This window comes from Perna viridis, chromosome 9, assembly GCF_037379345.1.
Source record: "Perna viridis isolate PV_CMFRI_1.1 ecotype Kerala chromosome 9, ASM3737934v1, whole genome shotgun sequence".
In the NCBI taxonomy this organism is placed as follows: domain Eukaryota; kingdom Metazoa; phylum Mollusca; class Bivalvia; order Mytilida; family Mytilidae; genus Perna; species Perna viridis.
This window is the reverse complement of record NC_142453.1, coordinates 3,970,054-3,988,080: the sequence shown is the minus strand read 5'-3', so window position 1 is coordinate 3,988,080 and position 18,027 is coordinate 3,970,054. Positions and strand designations below refer to the sequence as shown.

The 18,027-nt window shown below is 31.7% G+C and overlaps 1 protein-coding gene across 1 annotated transcript in view; it reads left to right on the top strand.

Annotated features, from left to right (window-relative positions):
• LOC148606173 (ARF GTPase-activating protein GIT2-like) overlaps positions 1-16,874 on the top strand; it is a 40,184-nt gene extending 23,310 nt beyond the window's left edge. Inside the window, exons 13-20 of the mRNA XM_088544387.1 lie at positions 4,475-4,620; positions 5,184-5,333; positions 5,908-6,081; positions 6,574-6,639; positions 7,679-7,809; positions 9,023-9,175; positions 9,895-9,958; positions 10,653-16,874. Coding sequence (XP_088400513.1) covers positions 4,475-4,620; positions 5,184-5,333; positions 5,908-6,081; positions 6,574-6,639; positions 7,679-7,809; positions 9,023-9,175; positions 9,895-9,958; positions 10,653-10,829 — 1,061 coding nt within the window. The 3' untranslated portion in view covers positions 10,830-16,874. The remainder of the gene's footprint in view (positions 1-4,474; positions 4,621-5,183; positions 5,334-5,907; positions 6,082-6,573; positions 6,640-7,678; positions 7,810-9,022; positions 9,176-9,894; positions 9,959-10,652) is intronic.
• Positions 16,875-18,027: the final 1,153 nt, after the last annotated feature.

The following is an 18,027-nucleotide window of genomic DNA, read 5'->3' as shown; positions in this document are numbered from 1 at the left end:
ACTGGAAGGGAAACAAAAGGCCTCAGTGATATTTTGGTGAAATGCTAGCCTTGATTGTGGGGGGTCATGAGTTTTATTCCCTGCTGAGTCACCCAGACTTTAAAATTTGTATTGACTACTTCTTTACCAAACCTATGTTACAAAGGAAATGGCATATAACTAGTTGGCTCAAGTCAGAATAAAGTGTTCAACTGGGGTGACATGACTACCTGAAGGCTGTTGTTTCTGTGAGCTAGCACAATAAAGATTTTAATCAAAAAAGGGGTCCAGATGAGCAAAATTCAGGATCCGTTCAGTTGGTCAAGCATTCTCATCCTGAAATGCAACAAGTATCTACCATAGACTACAATCAACCAATCAAATTTTAAAGAAAACTGTATTTTTATAGATATGATGATCTGCTTCAAAATTGTATAAAAAGAATTTATTGATTATTTTTCTTACTATAGTAATATTGCGTATTGGTCTGAGGCAAGCCATAATTGACTTGAAACACAACCTAAATCCAATATGGCTAGCCCTGAACCAGTGTGGAAAACTTTGTGCAACTATTAATTCATTGCATACCCAGTAAAATATGGCATAATCTCTAGTCTGATATTGCATGTTGGTATGCACAGTTATACTTTTATTGACTAACTGGTTCAATTTGTCATATTATTGAATTGTCATGACCAATTCTTGAAGGAGTATTTGTCATACTGGTGTTTCGGCATATTGGTGGGGTACTTGTCATACTGGTGTTTCAGTATATTGGAGGGATATCTGTCATGCTGGTGTGTCAGCATATTGGAGGGGTACTTGTCATTCTGGTGTTTCAGCATATTGGAGGGGTATTTGTCCCCCTCTTGTGTTTTGACATTTTGTATTGTATTCTCAACATTGGTCATATTTCAGCTTACATCGTATTGTTAATCAATAAATATATATATATTTCTTCAAAAAATTATTTATATTTCATTATAATATTTAAAAGTTTTTATAAACCATATCAGTTAAGTTCAAAATATCAAATTTTAAGAAGCCCACACTTGATAGGTAGTTTAAGGAATTTAAAATTTCTTGTTTGACTAATTGTGAACGTTATTTAACACATTATTGAAGATTACACAGTTATGTTTCTAAATTGATAAAGCAGTGAGCTCTGTAACCTGATACAACTCATGTTAAATTCACCCACTACATGAAATCTTAACAGTTGAAGACAATAGAAGAAGGCTATGATCCTTTATATTGTCATTGTCATAAATATCTCGTCCTGAGGTACGACCTACACCCAAAATCTCTCTATCTGACCGTCGACATATTCAGAAGAAACCTATCTTGTTTGAGAATCAAAGTTGATTGGACTGTGTAATTTGACAATCATCAGATTGATTTGTAGAACTTCTATAGCCTATTAAATGTGCACTGCTCCAGTTAATTAAGGCGTAGACAGTTGAATAAAAGGTATTTAATATCAGATAGTATTGTCCCTTCATTTACATAAGGAGTACTTTTTCAACATCTAGAACTGCCTTTCAGATTATCTGTTGTGGGATATGATAGACTACTGGTAAGATTTTTGTAGACACTCAATTAATGGCTTGTTTTCAACCCTTTCTGTAAAAACTTGAGTTTGATGAGTGACTTTTGATAAATTTTGACTAGGAAAATCCTTTTTGAAGTGTAAAAATTAAAGCCACTAAGTTGAGTCAGAATTTAATATACAGGTTTTGTATTTATAAATAACCTTTAGGAATTTTGAGGTTTTAATATAAGTATGTGTCTGTCTAAAAATTGGACAGGGATGATTATGATCATATCTCAAGATAATCAATGAATCTGTTAAAATACATTTGTACCGGTAATCTCCCCATGATCATCTCCTTAGATTTGCTATATATCATGAAACATTTTTTGAATTATTATAGTGTAAACATTTTTGGCAGGAGTTTTCCTGTTCTTTTCTGTTGTAGAATGTATCCATCTTTCAAATGTTATTTTCTCCTACTACCAACTTTAACTTGCACTCATACTGTAGAAAACAGTTTCTATGAGGCTTATTGAAGGATTTGATACCCAAAAAAAATTTGGGGTTAAAGAAATGCATGAATCACTACTCATACCCTTCTTCCAGGTTTTTAGGCAGGGCTATACTTAACAGAACATAAAATATATCTATACTCGTGTATTTTTCTCTGTCACATCTTTCAATATATCAGAATTGTCAAATATTGGATAATATTCTTCCCATCTCACAACAATGAAAAAAGTAGCTGTTTACAATACTGGTACCTGAGAATTTCATAGGCCTATATTATTTAACACTATTTATCAATCTTTACAAACAAATACAGTATAGCTTGTCTATACTGAAGCCTGAATAAACTGGGAATCTGCTTAAACCAGACTTAACCTGAACTCTCTTCATATCAATTGAAATTCATTTCATACTCTAATACAACAATGGGTTGTATATTGGAATCAACTTGTCCATCTGTCTGTTATTCTGTCTGTCCCTGTTCCATTGGAATTATCTCAGCTCCCAATTGATGGATTGTTTTCAAATTTGGTGTGTTGCTTTATATGGATAGGGCATACATTGTAAGTGAGTTTAAGTGCTGTTGGATATCAACTGCCTGTCTGAGTGTGGATATACTTAGCATAACAACATGTGCAACTTTTTGTTGGACCTGTGTAAACATAATACATTGATGTCAATTGGTCAGAATCTGTGAGGCATTTTGGGGTTGCTTTTGTTCATAACGTTCCTGATTGGTCAATTTGTATTTTACCAGTATGCTGTGAAGGGCAATGTTGTTCATAAGGGCAGAAGTTAAATTTCTGAATTGCCTGCTGCTTTTCAACCTATTTATCACAACAGCTTCATCTTGTCTAATATAATATTATTTTATAAGCCCATGATGTGTTCTAACAGGTTTTACTATAGTTTTTAGCACAGCTTGTACTTAATTTGTGTAACTGGAATTAACATGAAGTTTATTGGTAACATGTTTGTCCTTGCTTAAGCTGAATCTTACATGTTTTTATCAAAAATAAAATTTCTTTTATTAAATTCTGAAGAAAAATATTATAATGAGTTTTGCTTGTAATTGATATGGCAAGTATAGTTTTTTGTATGAATCAAATTTTTCACTTTAACAAAGAAAGTTTTAAAAGTAAGAAAGTCTATATTTTGATACAGTTATTAAAGGCCCTTTAAAAGACTTAATTTACTATCTTATATTAAAATTCAACTAAGTCAAAAACCACAAAATTAAGCTGTTTGAAAAACATAGCCACTGTCTTTGTCATCTGATCCTGCATGTATACTTGTCGCCCCCTTCACACATGACTGATCACAGGTACTTGAATAAGATAATATACAAGGTCTTTAATTAACATCAGGTAAGTCTGCAGGTAAGGGTCAGAGGTTATCTAAGGTGATTAATAGGCTACAGATGTTGTTGATTTCACCTGGGATGTTGATTTCATGACCATAAAGGTAATGTCAGGTAAATTAAACAGTATTTTATGACAGAAAGTCTGATTCACTTTTTTTTCCTGTATGACAAAGTCCCTTTGTGGCCCGAGTATTAAATTTATAAAGTTGCATGGAAGTTATTGAGGATTAAGGTTTTTTGTTTGAAGGTTTTTTTTTTAAACCATGTGGTGTATATCTTGTAAAGTGACGTCTCCTGTTTCACCGTTATATGGTAAGGGTAGATTTTAATCAATGATCAATGAACTTTTGGTTAATTTTTTGTAACTGTTTTTTTTTTTTCATATCTTTTATTTTTTTATGAAAATAATCTTATGAAACAGTAGTCTTTGTATGTTTTTTTTTCTTACAAAGTCAATGTATAATGTTAGATAGACCAAGTTTGTATGCTTTCCCTATTTGTTAATTTTAATTCTGTGATTATCATTTTTTTATGTTCTGTAAAAATTGTGCTGAATTTAATGCTCATGCAGTGCTTGACAATACCTATATTGGGTGTGTCTGTCTGTTTATCTTAAAATAATTCACCTACACATTTTAAGTTTGTTATCTGTTCAGTTGTTGGGATGTTCAGGATTTATTGTTATTTTGTTTTTGTACAAAAATGTAAAATGACTTTTTTATTTGAAAACATAAACCTTTGTTCACAGAATGCTTTTTGTATTTTTGTCTATTTTAGGGGTTTTTTTGGCCCTGTTGAGCTTATGCCCTCACTTTGTATCTGTCCTATATTGTCCTAAACATCTTAAGAATTTAAGATTTTCCACTTCATCAATTTTAACTAAACTTGACAAGAATGACGAACATACTATTTAGTTTCAGTCCACTTGAAACTACCTTTGCTTTTTATTTGCAATTTAATTATTGTAGTCCTATGTAAAACCTTTTTTGGCCCTTACCTTTCAAGATTATTGCCAAATTGATGGTCAAATGAATTTACGAATTAAAAAATCATGGGTTGATTTATAATGTACAATTTTCTATCTACAGAAAAGCCAACTAGTCCAATGCCAATACGTCACAAGTTTAACAGTATAGCTAGTGATGAAGAACCACTGTATGACGTAGTGGCCTCTGATGAGGATTATAGCAGTATAGACAACCTGAGTATAAATAGCAGCAAAACTAAACACATGGTGAGTATAAAAAAGCTAGTGAGTACAGATAACAACAAACAAAACACATGGTGAATAAAAAAGTAGCAAAAAAATCCTGTTGAGTACAGATGAAAACAAACGAAACACATGGTGAGTAAAAAAGGTAGGGGGAAAAAACCTGGTGAGTACAGATAACAACAAACAAAACACATGTTGAGTACAAAAAGCAGTAAAACAAAACCCAGGTGAGTACAAACAGCAACAAAAACAAAACCCAAGTTGATTACAGATAGCAATAAAAATAAATTCATGGTAAGTACAAAAGCAACAAGACTGAATCCATGGTCAGTAAGGAAATTGATCTTTAAATGGAATAAATACTGAAATGAAAAATGTAAATTGATAAACAGCTTAAGCTAGATTTATATGTATATACATGTAGATATACAGTTCTAATGATAGAAGAAAATAGTAACAGGGCCTATTATAAATACTACTATTACAAAAAGTAAAAAAATAATAATTATGAGTATAAATAGTAACAAATAGCACATCATGAATATGATTAACTTCAAAACTTTAAAATGTAATATCTTTTATAGCCTCCTCAGGACTCCATGGTTGAGGGACCAGTCTCAACAGAGGAGTTTTTACAGATGAAGAAGAAAGTCGGGTCTTTAGATTGTCAGGTCCATCAGCTCCTTCAACAGAACAAAGATTTACGGAAAGAGAGAGATGAGCTCCATCAGCTGGTAAGTGAAATAGTTAGAGGAAGTAACTTTTATTGCAAGTATTTTTCATCTACTGGTGATTGAAATACAATATTTGTAAACAGGGGAAATAACTCTTCATTGTGCTTTTTTTAATTCAAGTCATAATGAATTAAATCCTTTTGTTCAAGATTTATAATGGTCCTGTGACTATGAAGTAGATGACAGGTAGGAAATACTTTCAGGTTCCATAGCTGAAATGTCAAGACTTTGTATTATTACATACTAATTACAGTTTCTATTTAAAGGTCACTGTAGAGATTACAAATTTGGTGTTTCTAATGCACCCTCTGCTAGGATATACATTCACTGTAGAAATTCTAACTGGAATTATTTGTTTTAAATGATTGAAACTTAGAATGATTTTTAGCCACTATTGATGGGTGTGTTGCATACCAAAAATACTTTGGTCATTCTTAAGTTACTAAAAAAGATGAAAGTTCCCATGCACTTCAGTCAAATGTGTTAATCCAATAATCAATTTAGGTATGATTTGTTTAAAACAATATAATGATAGACATTGGGTTATGTAATTTCTTGACTAATATTTTCAAAGGTACAAAAATTAACCAAAGAGATCACAATTCTACGTGAACATACTCAACAACACATCCAGACTTTACCTAATGGTTATGGTAAATCCGAAGATGTTCAAAATAGTCCCATAAGAAATCCTACTCGTCCTCAATCCATGTTTGAGCCACGAGATCAACAACGATTGTCTCAGAAAGTAAGTATGGTTAATAGAATAAATCAGTGGTGGTACTGCATAGACCTTAAGTACATAAGTAGCAATAGACCAAAAAGCCTGTCTTAGTTATATATACATAAGTCTAAAGGATTGTACAACGATACAGATGAAGATGTTAATACACTATAATAAAATATATAATGAGCAAAATTTATATATATATTGACACCATAAATCACCTCAAACATTGGCAGTGTCTGAATTTAATATAGATTTGCACCTAAGTTAATCAATGAAAAGAGCCATTTCTAGCCTATTGTTTAGTTTCCATTGTAGGCATGCTTTATAATGTTTTAGATACTAAACATGTAACCATTGTGAAATATTGATTTGAAGTTGTCCAAATAGCCTTCTAACAGGTATTATACATATGCTGGGCTACTATATTCAATTTTAAGCTGTATTTTATGACAATTATTTCCCCAAAATACTTACTTGGATCTTCAGCATTTGATGATTTCTGTTTTTCAGAGCCAGTCCAAAGATTCATTGCCGTCTGCTCATTCATTCTCCAACATCCATTTACAGGAGGAGGAGGTAAGTTAGATAGAACAGCCAAAACAAAGCCATTTTATTTAGAAATGTTGTTTACTCTCCCATTAACACATAATAAATGCAATGTAAAAGAGTAACTTGTAATCAGTCTGAAAAATTGATATGTAACTCGCACGAAAAGGCAGTTACACAGGCATGGAGGAAAGTTTGCCTGCTACTGCCTTACTTGCCAATTGGTCAGATTACCAATTTTCATATCCACCAAGTGAGTAGAAAAACATTATTTCATATTACTTTTTGCTAATTTTGTGATTTAATTTGTAGGCATATCACTCCCCAAATCAAAGAAATTTCTACCATATAAAATCTTTTCTATTCTGTTCATCTATTTTTAAGTTAAGTACATATACTGATGTTGGTATAGAATTAAGTATTCAGTCTTTACTTTTTCAGACAGAAGCCATTCGGACTTCCAAAGTTACAAAAATTGGAAGTCTGAATGATTTTTCAGTGGCCCGAAAAAAAAAATTAAAATTATATGAAAACCTTATTTTTAAAACTCCAAAATCATCTGAATCTATATCTAGTAATAAGAATATGCTGTTATAATGAAATTACATAACAACAAACACTCATTCTATTCAGACTATTTAGATATGTCTGAGAACCCAAAAATAAACTTAACACTACAACACCCCAAAATTTTCAGAAGTCCATCTGGCTTCCCAAGAACATAATTTTAGGGGCCTGGACCACCAGGCCCTTGGCTAAATTTGAAGACTGAAATATTTGATAAATCCTACAGTTTGCAGTAGTTAGTGTATGGTGGGTTATTTTGGCAGGTGTAAAAAATACCTATACTAATGCAAAAAGGTGTTAAGAAAATATTGAAATCCTTATATTTGGTGGATACTAAGTGTTGCACTAAGTACTTATGCCCAGAGTAAATATTTTGCTGAAATTTATTTTGGTAGTTAATGACCACCACTAAAATATACAAAAACTAGCACCCTGCAAAAATAACCTACTGTACAGTATTGCATGGGTCTATTTTATTGTTAGTATGTTACTTTCATTTCAGGGTGAAGAATGTCGTGTTCCATCCCTCCATGATGAAGCCAGTGCAGAGCTTCAGAAACCTGTGGGATCAGACTTATCTCATTATGATTGCCCCAGCTCACTGCCATTAGAAAATAGTGCAATAAACCAAAGGTATTGACCTGAATAATTTGGCATTACACTAGAATACATTGGTCAAACTGTCCCTTGAAAAAACGAAGAAACTGGTATTTGTGGGGGATATGCATGCTTTCATCTGTCAGTCTGTCTGTTCTAAACAAATACTAACTCTTTTATCTCCTAAGCTACTTATCATCTGGGTTACTAGGGACAGAGTGTCAGCAACATCCTACACTCTGCCAAAACATGAATTGCTAAAAAAAATCTTTGTTAGAAGTGTCATATTTCAAAAGTAAAATATGCTGAGAAGATATGATTGTTTGAATTTTTAATGCAGATGCACATCATGTGTCATAGGAAGTCTCAAATATTCCTATTGGTCAAGACATCAGCGATAAAACAACAGGGCATTATTAATAAAGTTAATTGTAATTTTTAGTACAAAAAGCTCTGTAGCTTATAGGCAAACCCTGAAATCATATTACATAGCAAAGAGCTTTATCATAGGATCTTTTACTTGTAGATTATTCTTTTCATGTCAAGATTTATTTTCTCACTTGAGCTGGCATAGCAAAAAACAAAACAAAAAAATCATTCAATGTGAAAATTATAATCTGTCAAGTACTATTTTAGGAATGGTACACATGCCTTCGTAATTTCTCGCAATAAATTCCATTCTGGTTACTGAACCTGGTTTCATAAACCAATCTCAATTGGAGATTTTCCTCCTCAAGTTTTTAATTTTATACATTCAGTTTGGATTGGATTAGAATTCAGGAAGGATTTGTGTAAAAACTCCATTTGAGATTTTTAAATGAAACCAGACCTTATGCTATAAAGGAAAAATTACAATCTGTGAAGATACAAGAAAAAATACATAATAACCATCATGTATAATATAAAAATGTACAGAACTACATTTTAGGTTAGTATAACGGATGTATTGCTGAAATTACAAATTACTGTAAAGGTACCATACTTTTATTTGTGGGTACCAATTTTCATGGATTCTTGAATTTGTGGATTTGAAACCTTATCAAACAAACCAATAGGAAATTTCTTTTTTGTTGGAAACCAAATTTCATGGTCAACAAAACCCACGAAAACCATGAAAATTGGTACCCTATGAACAATATTACTTTCACAGTATAGAAAAAAAAATCATTTCTTATGTTACAGTCTCTAGTATAAACTGTTATTTTAATGATCAAGTTTATTAATTGTATCCATTCATGTTCAATTTAAGATTTGATGAGGAAGATTCTAATGAGTCGACTGGAAATATACACGAGATAGATCCTGAATTACCTTCACAAGAGGTCATAATGGAAAAGACAGAAAAAATTACCAAAAATATACAGGAACTTTACCAATCTGGGCAAACTGGCAAACATGACAGGTAACATATCACCACCCCCTTTCTACCTAAACTGTGATTGTCCCCTTCTATGTAGTGATGGGGCACAAGGTGATGTCAGTCTGTCCATCAGTTACACTTAGTTGAAGCATTACCCAAGAAATCAATTAGTGGATTGCATCCATATATTCAGTAGGGCCAAAGTGCCTACAGCACCACCTTTTTGACAGCAAATTTTGTAGAAGTAATTAGATTCAGACAACTAGACTTCTCATCAGTAGGGCAATATGGCTACACGTAGTGATCTTTTTCTCCTTACATTCTTATACCTTCAATGGATTTTATCCTAGATTTCTTCAAAAGGAACTAGAACCCAAATAATCTTTTTAGCTCACAGGTCAAAAGGGTCAAGTTCGCAAAGTCAAACTTTGTATTTGGCTTGGTTCAAATTACTTATGTCAGAATGAAATTGCTTTTAGAATTCCAAAATTATGTGTTTGTATACTTACTTTTACAAAAATGCACTTATTGAGAGTTCTCACAAATTAATTCACTTCCAAATTTGATTGTTTTAGGGCATTCTATAAGCACCATTTAACACTTTTACATTTCAAACAATTCAGGGATACAGAAAAACGGTGTCAATAAACCTAAGTGTTTCTTTGTTACCTTTTAAACATTCAGTTATATTCAGTAATTCAGAATTTTTTTTTAATTTATATGTATTGGTTATTAATGATTATTGACTACTTTATTTTCAGTTTTGGACCTTGTGCAGATAAGATCCTGAATGCTGTAACAGAAATGGCCTCACTGTTCCCTATTGTAAGTACAATTTAATTAGTCTTACCTGATCGCTAGATTAACTGGAAACCTGTGTAACTCCTGTTCAAGCTGAACAAGTTCTTTAGCCCTTAGAGAGTTCTAGTGTAGACCAATAGTTTCTGTTTGTTAGAGCTTTTCAAAGTTTCAAATCAACGTTCAAATTCATTAATATCAAATACCAGTTAAAAGGGTTAGAGGTCAAGGATTCAGGTTAATGTAATTTAGTAGATCAGAAATCAAGGGACCCAGACGATAAATCACTACTAAATTTAACCCCTTTCTGTGGTGGTGTTGTTTTGATTATCATATCTGATTTTCAAGATTGAAATGTGCCTAATGTTTGGCACAATATATATTTTTTGAAGGGGAGATAATTCAACTTATCTTTTACACAGCGTTATAGGATTCCACTTTCCTGTTATTTGGGACAATTGTAATTTTGGTATGGGAAAGTTAATTATTATGCCCCACTTTCCTTTTGGCAAGTATAAATCTTGATTTTTTAAAGGATTTGTTAAGTTTGGAAAGTGTTTGAAATGTAATCTTTAGTTTTAGATGGAAGCCTAGACGTTTTAAAAAAATCCTGGAACACTGTAACATATATAGTGTATGTGTAGAAATGATAAATAACATTTCTGTCACTTATTTTGTTTCTTTTTGTATATTATATGACATGTTTATGTTTCTGTTTCAGAAGCCCAAATCTGAGAGTGTTAAGTGTGCATTACACATATTAGTTACAAGTGCTGGTCGCTTACAACATGAATGTCATGAACACTATGAATCAGATCCTTACCGGACACAACAAGTCATGCAAGGAGCATTTGACATAGCTAAGGCTGTTAAACAATTAGTTACCTTGTTCCAATGAAGTGTGCAATAAACAAGATGAGATTATTACAAGTTTGTACAACGTACATATGAGATACATTTGTAACTGTGTTTTGTCCCCATGTGTAGTTTATGTGCATGTATAATTTGTGTAACATGCTTACATGTGCCAAGGATGAATCCTGAACTGTGTATTTTTTTCTTAAGTGTAATGTAGGCTGTCATTTTTTGTGTAAGCAATGTTTTATGCAAATTTTGAATTCAAAACTTCTTACAAATTATCACAATGAATAAATAGGTTTTCAGTTTAGCTTTTATAAGTAAAATTAGAGAAATAATACTAAGTGGAGTAACATTTTTCTGTCACATTTTCTAACAGTTATTTTTTATTTATTTTTTTTTAGGGGGAGGGGTTACATTAATATAGAATAATTTACAAATAACTCCCTGCATAAAATTTAAAACTAGTTTTATTTTTAATTGTTTTTTCCCATTTTGGGCTATACATTTACCGGATATTAAAGATTTGTTTAATCATAGATTGTTCTAATAGTAAAATTTCAGTTACATATTACTGAGAAGTACTATTGATTATGAGAATCATATTTTTGTTGATTGTTGGTATTTCATTGATTCTAGAATTTTTATTTTATTTTATTGCCTTTCATGTTTTATTTGTGGAAGTGTAATTTGTCCTGGGACTGTTGCACAGAAATGGTAAATTCTGTGTAAATGGTGCCCCATTAACATTAACAACTTTTCACCATCTGTTTAGAAATGATTGAAGTTTATCTTTTTGTTGATCATATAAACGAGTGAAATCTGTCTCTTACAAGCTGTTTTGTGATAGATTACAGGAAGGCCATGAAAAGGGGCTAAATCTTACGAAAATAAGTCTATCAAGGAGATGGAAAGGGAGGTAAATCTTACAAGTAAATAGAAAAGGAGGTAAATCTTACAAGGAGATAGATTGGGGGGGGAAATCTTACAAGGAGGTGTATCTTACAAGAGGAGATGGAAATGGGGGGGGGGGGGTAAATCTTACAAAGGGATAGTAGGGGAGGTTTATCCTATAAGGACGTAGAAAGGGAGGTAAATCTTATAAGTTCTGGATGTTTTTAACAGTTTAAGGCCACTCAGAATTGATTTCTTGTTTCTACACACACTTCCATTGTTTTTTTTCAATTGATTTGTATGTGTGTAATGAATACTTGTTATTTATGTATTGTGTGTTTTTGACTGCAATCAAACCAACCATGTTGGTTAATATACTAGTCCAAATCTGTGGTCAAATGTAGCATGCTTATTGACATTGATCAATACTATTGTCTTGTGTTTTCATAAAGTATTGTGCTAATGCCACATATAGAATTATTTCTTTCCCTTATCCCTACTGTCCCCCAGGAATAGCCAAACTTTCTTGTAGGCAAAATCCTTTTTCTTCTGTACAAGAGATTTTAGTCAAATGTAATTATAAAATGTATAATGGTTGTATACAAATGTTTTCTTCTCTGGCAACCTGAGTCCTTTAGAGTCAGGGATGGGATATGGTAATACTGCTCAAAAGGTTTATGCTGACATAATGTATTTGAGAATTACATGAGTTTTTTTTTTAATTTGTACAAAAAACATTAAATAAAAAATTGTCAGTTCGTGATGCTATGTTTTACCACAGATATTAATAACTTTCAAGTATTATATATGTAATGTGTGTGTCCATAGATTTGTATTTGTATGTACAGGGGGAAATAGGGGTTGGAAAAATTAGTCCTCTTTGTTTAGGCTTCATGTAAAGATCTTGAACATTCTTAATTTTTTAGGTCTGAAAATGGTTGTAACTGGTAAGTTAAGAGATTTAGAAGGCACTTTTTTACATTTTTGGGTTGTTTTTGTTCAGTATCTCAGTGTTAAAGGGTTGGTTTTTGAATTAATGACATTTCTGTTTGTGGGCAATATATGTTTTTGTACTTACAAAAGGGTTGTGCATATAATCTTTTACCCTGTATTTTATCAATCATCTGTATAAATTCTCATTTATTGATGGTCTCTTTGACTGCTTGTTTTAGTCTTATTTGTTATGTATAGTTAAGCCTGTTTGTGTGTTATACTTTCTGTATTTATAATGATTCATTTGTATTCAACTTTATCACATACTGAATAACTCTATTTTGTAATTAAATATTGCTATTAGTGCAGAATTGTGAATGTTATGTTTAACCTTGTTTAACCAATAATTTCAAGATTAAATCAAATTTCAAATTTTTTTTTTTTTTTATATATATATGTATGATTTTTTGCTAAAGTATTAATTAAAACTGATTGCACATTTTTTTTTGACAAAATTTTGTAAAAGTTTTTTTTTAATGGCTTCAATACTTTAGTCCATACAAAACTAAAATTGATGGCAACACAGGTTGTCCAGTAAAAGGTAAATTATTACTATTTGACAATTAATGTATGTAATTATGAGTGCCTTGGTATTAAGTGCTGGAATTTGTAATAATCAGGCAAAAATTGAAAAATAATGAATCATGCTGAGGAAAAAACACAAGACTTTGAAAAATGTGGGCAGAAACTTTATAGTCATTTGAAGATGAATTGACATTTGGTTTGTCTTAGAAATGTTAGAAGATGTAGTAAAGCAAGTTTATAGTTACAGTAGAATAATGGGGAAAGTGAGTTATCTCCCTTTGATGATGAAACACCTATGCATTTCATGTAATTTATACCTCCAATTAAAAAAGATATGAATGTCACTACTGCATTTCAGATAACAATTTGAAAAGCATTTCATGAAAAGACTTGTGTGTTTTTCTTCCCACCATAATTCACCCATTGCCTGATTCCGACAGAGAATAGCACTTAATTTATTTGATATTTTTACTGTATAGCGAAAAACTTTGCGGAATTAAAATCAATCTGGTTCAAGAAAAATATGGAGAAATAATTTCAGTGTCTTGAAAACTTAGTAATACTAAAGTAGAAGTTTTGTATTTTGCACGCCTATACCCCTGACAAAAATGGAACACTTTTGACTGCACAAGTTATTTGCTTTACAGTAATTTACTTAAGCATTTGTTTGTCATCATGCAAGTATTAAGGTCTTCCATCTTATTTATTATCATTGTAGGATTTCAATGATATTTTCACACAGATTTATTTATCTGGGATCAGGTTCATCATATGTACAATCTGATTGAAATTCAATCTTTGATGTCATCCCTTTGTATCTCTCCCTACATTTAATGACCTCCTACTGGAGATCTTTTTAGGGATCAGTGATAGTTAGATTATTGCACTTCTTCAGATTCTGTAATTAGGCATGTGATTGGTTGATCTATAATGTATTCATGTTAACCTTTGATGCCATGTAACAAAAGAATACCAATACCTCCTACTGGAAGGGAGTTCTACTGTCACATCATTCCTTATTATCTATGGAAGAACCTTTAAAAATTCTAAAGCAGGAAATCTCTCTCTCAAAATTTTCTCAAAGTGGGAGTTTTTGTATTCACAACATGTTTTATGAGAAATTGTGGTCAAATTACAATTTTTATAAGAAAATTTAAATAATATTTCTGTTAAAGCAACTAAATCTCACTTTTATAATAAGCATGTAAGATGGAGATTGCTGAATTCTCCATGAAATATCTGGAGGCTCCCGCTTAAAGCAAGAAAATAGATATGTGTGCATTGTACATATCACTCTGTTATATGATCTCTATTTTTTGGGATATGGAATTGTCTAACCCATAGGCCTACATGATAGAAGTTCTTGGTTCTCACACCATTCGCTTATTAAGGGGGTTTGATTTCCTTGTTTTGTCAAGAATCATTTAAGGAGACTCAAGGTCAGTCTGTCCTTCATACATGTTGTTTCAAACTCTTTAGCACACCTGGCCGATAGGCCATGTGCGCTATTGCCATCACTATGTGTCCGTTGTCTGTTGTCGTCAGATTGTAACCAAACTTTGCATGAATGTAGAGTATTTTTTATAATCCTTGTGTGGGGATTTTTGTTCTGGTGAAAAACATGGCAGCTGTTACTAAAAATAGACCAGAGGGATCCAACTGCAGAATTATGGAAATAACTCAAAAACAGTTGGATATAGCTGAAATTTGGTTGGGAGTAAAATTGTTCAGCATGATGGGATTGACCTATGCCGAAATTTTGAGGAAGATCTTTTTTCGAATGAATGAGTTAATGGTCCTGAAATGGATTGTTTTTTTATTGCCAACTTTAAAAATCTTCTCCTCTATAATTACTGGATGGATTGAAACGAAACTTTGCACGAATGTTATGTAAAACATGTTTAACAATCTTTGTGTGGGGATTTCTGATCTGGTGAAAAACATAGTTGCTGTTACTAAAAATTGACCATAGGGGTCAAATTGCAGAATTATGCAAATAACTCAAAAATATTTGGGTTTAGTTCAAATCTGGCAGGTAGTAAAATTGTTCAGCATGATGGGTTTGACCTATGCCGAAATTTTCAGAAAGATCTGTTGAAGAATGAATGAGTTCCGGGTCCTGATATGAATTTTTTCTGAAATGATACTTCTAACTTTAAAAATCTTCTCATCTAAAACTATTGACTGGATTGAAACAAAACTTTGCTTAAATGTTATGTAGAACATGTTGACAATTTGTGTGTGGGTATTTTTGATTTTACGGAAAACGTGGCCATTGTTTATAAAAATAGATCATAGAGGACAAATTGCAGAATTATCCAAATAACTCAAAAACAGTTCAGTTTAGCTAAAATCTAGCAGGAGTAAAATTGTTAAGCATGATAGGATTGACCTATGCCAAAATTTTCAGAAAGATTCGTTGACAAATGAATGAGTGATTGGTCTTGAAATGGATTTTTGTTTTAAATCTTTTCCTCTTAGGCAACTTGTAGGATGGATTGTAACCAAACATGGTAAGAATGTTTGTTTGGATATCCTTAACAATTTTTTATTTTTTATCTGTTGAAAACATGACCACCTCTACTAAAAATTGATCAGCATGGTGAGACCAGCCTATGTGGAAATTTTCATAAAGATCTGTTGCTCAATGTTGGTGTTTTTGCCCTTGAAGAATCAAAAAATGACTTTTAGAGATTAATTTTATAATATAAAAACCGGGTGGATAACTAAGATTCTCTGTATTGATTAAATGGTTCTTGTGACAATAGTACAGTAAGGCCAAGATTCTGGCTTTAAAGAGCTACAAATATTTTTGACTAGGTGAGCAATTCAAGCAATCAACTTTGTAAGGACCTCTCAGTATAAAATCAACATCAGTGGAAGTGTTCAGGTAATGATGAAAAGGCAGGGTTTATACATTATACCGAGTAAGGTAGAGGTGTAAAGCTTTAATCGCAGCTCTGTCTTAAAACCAAACAATCTTATGATGAGTAATTCATGCATTTCTTTATCCCATATATTTTATAAATGGAAATCCTTCAATAGGCCAGAAACTGTACTCAAAAATAAAAGTCCAAATGAAAATTGCCCACTGGAAATATCAGTGCTTTAACTTTGAATACATTCTGCAACAGAAAAGTACAGGAAATTTTCCCACTATAATTTTTACACATTTTTTGGGTATGACAAATGTATTTGAACCTTTAAATTAATCATCTTGAGATGAGATGAATCACCCCTTTCCTGGCTTTTAGACAGAACCATCCTTAAAAAACATAAACCCAGGAAAAAACCAACTTTCACTCTTTTTAATTTCTCATGGATACATTATAATGTCATAATGAGTTCTAAAGTGTAATTTGTTTCTATTATTTACAGACTCTGGCACCACAAACTGTATAAATTACTCAAACCCAAGAAAATTTGAAGTTCTGTGATGCCTGCTCTTTGTCTGCCAGACTCAATCTTTCTGTAAATTAACAATAAGGGTTACTGTGTGCATCGAACTTGAAGTCAGCTGTAATTGAAGGAATTGAATCCAATAATTTTGCTGAGATTTACGTGTAGTATTTGAATCTAATTTGCATGTGGTTTTATTATCCTATTTAGTGATAGATTATAATTATGATGTATTTATTACGGTCTTATGAACAATTAAATGCATGTCAAAGATTGTGTTTTTTTATTTGTTGCATTTACACATTCTTTTTTTCAAAACACTTGAGATTTCCTTTTTTTTCAGCATTTTATTTTTTTACAGATAGTTAACAGTAAACTGTAATGTGTCAGTCATCACATTGTACCATTATACCAGTACTCAAAACACATCAATTATGGGGCTTTTGATCCTTCAGGATCACTATACCTTATGTCACCAGTTCATGCCTGGAACTTCCCTACTGTTTCTGAACACTATCATGACTACACAAAAATACAGTCCAAATGTAATTCCTTATATATCATTCAATACATCTTTTAAAACCTGTTTATATGTTTCAGGCAATTAGTCAGCTCAATAATATTGTATTATTTCTGCAAATAAAGTTAAGATCTAATCTTCATGTCAACTGAAAATTTGAGGGACACTTATATGGATTTGAAAGATGTTTAGTAATAAATTTGCATTTAGGGAATGAAGTTCTTGCACCAATGTGTTAAGTAATATAAAAAGTGCTAAGCATGATCCATTTAACACAAGTATCAGTCAAAAATCTCCATCCTATCATTAATATTTTAGGATGGATAAACAGGAAGTGAAGAGCAGTAATTTCAACAAGTAAAATTGATGGGAAAATTCAAATTGATAAAAAGTGTTTAGTTTTGAAAAATCTTATATTGATCAAGAAAATTATTTTCTTAAGCTGAAATTGGTTCCATTTGAGTAAAAAATTACAGGACAACATTGTAGTGAAATAGTTCTGTATGTGGTTGCAAAATAGATTTTGAACAGGTTTTAAAAAATTGGAAAAAGGTAAAATGGAACAAAATTTGTAAATGTGTGTGAAGTTGGATACTGTTTAACTATTGACTACAGTTTGTACTTCAGAAATCAGTGATTTTGACACTTTCAGTTTAAACATATTAGGTAAAACAGTTCTAAATAATATGGGAAATGCAAATGTATGATTATATTTTACATTATGTTATCTTGGAAATTTTGTTCATGCTACAATTATTACAAGAATCAGAAACCCCATGTGCTGACAACACTCAACAAGTGGATCATGGTTTATTGGAATCACCTTATCTGTCCGTCTATTAAAATTTCATCACAAATATTTTGGCTCCAAATAAATGGATTGATTTCAAATTTGGTGTATAGCTTT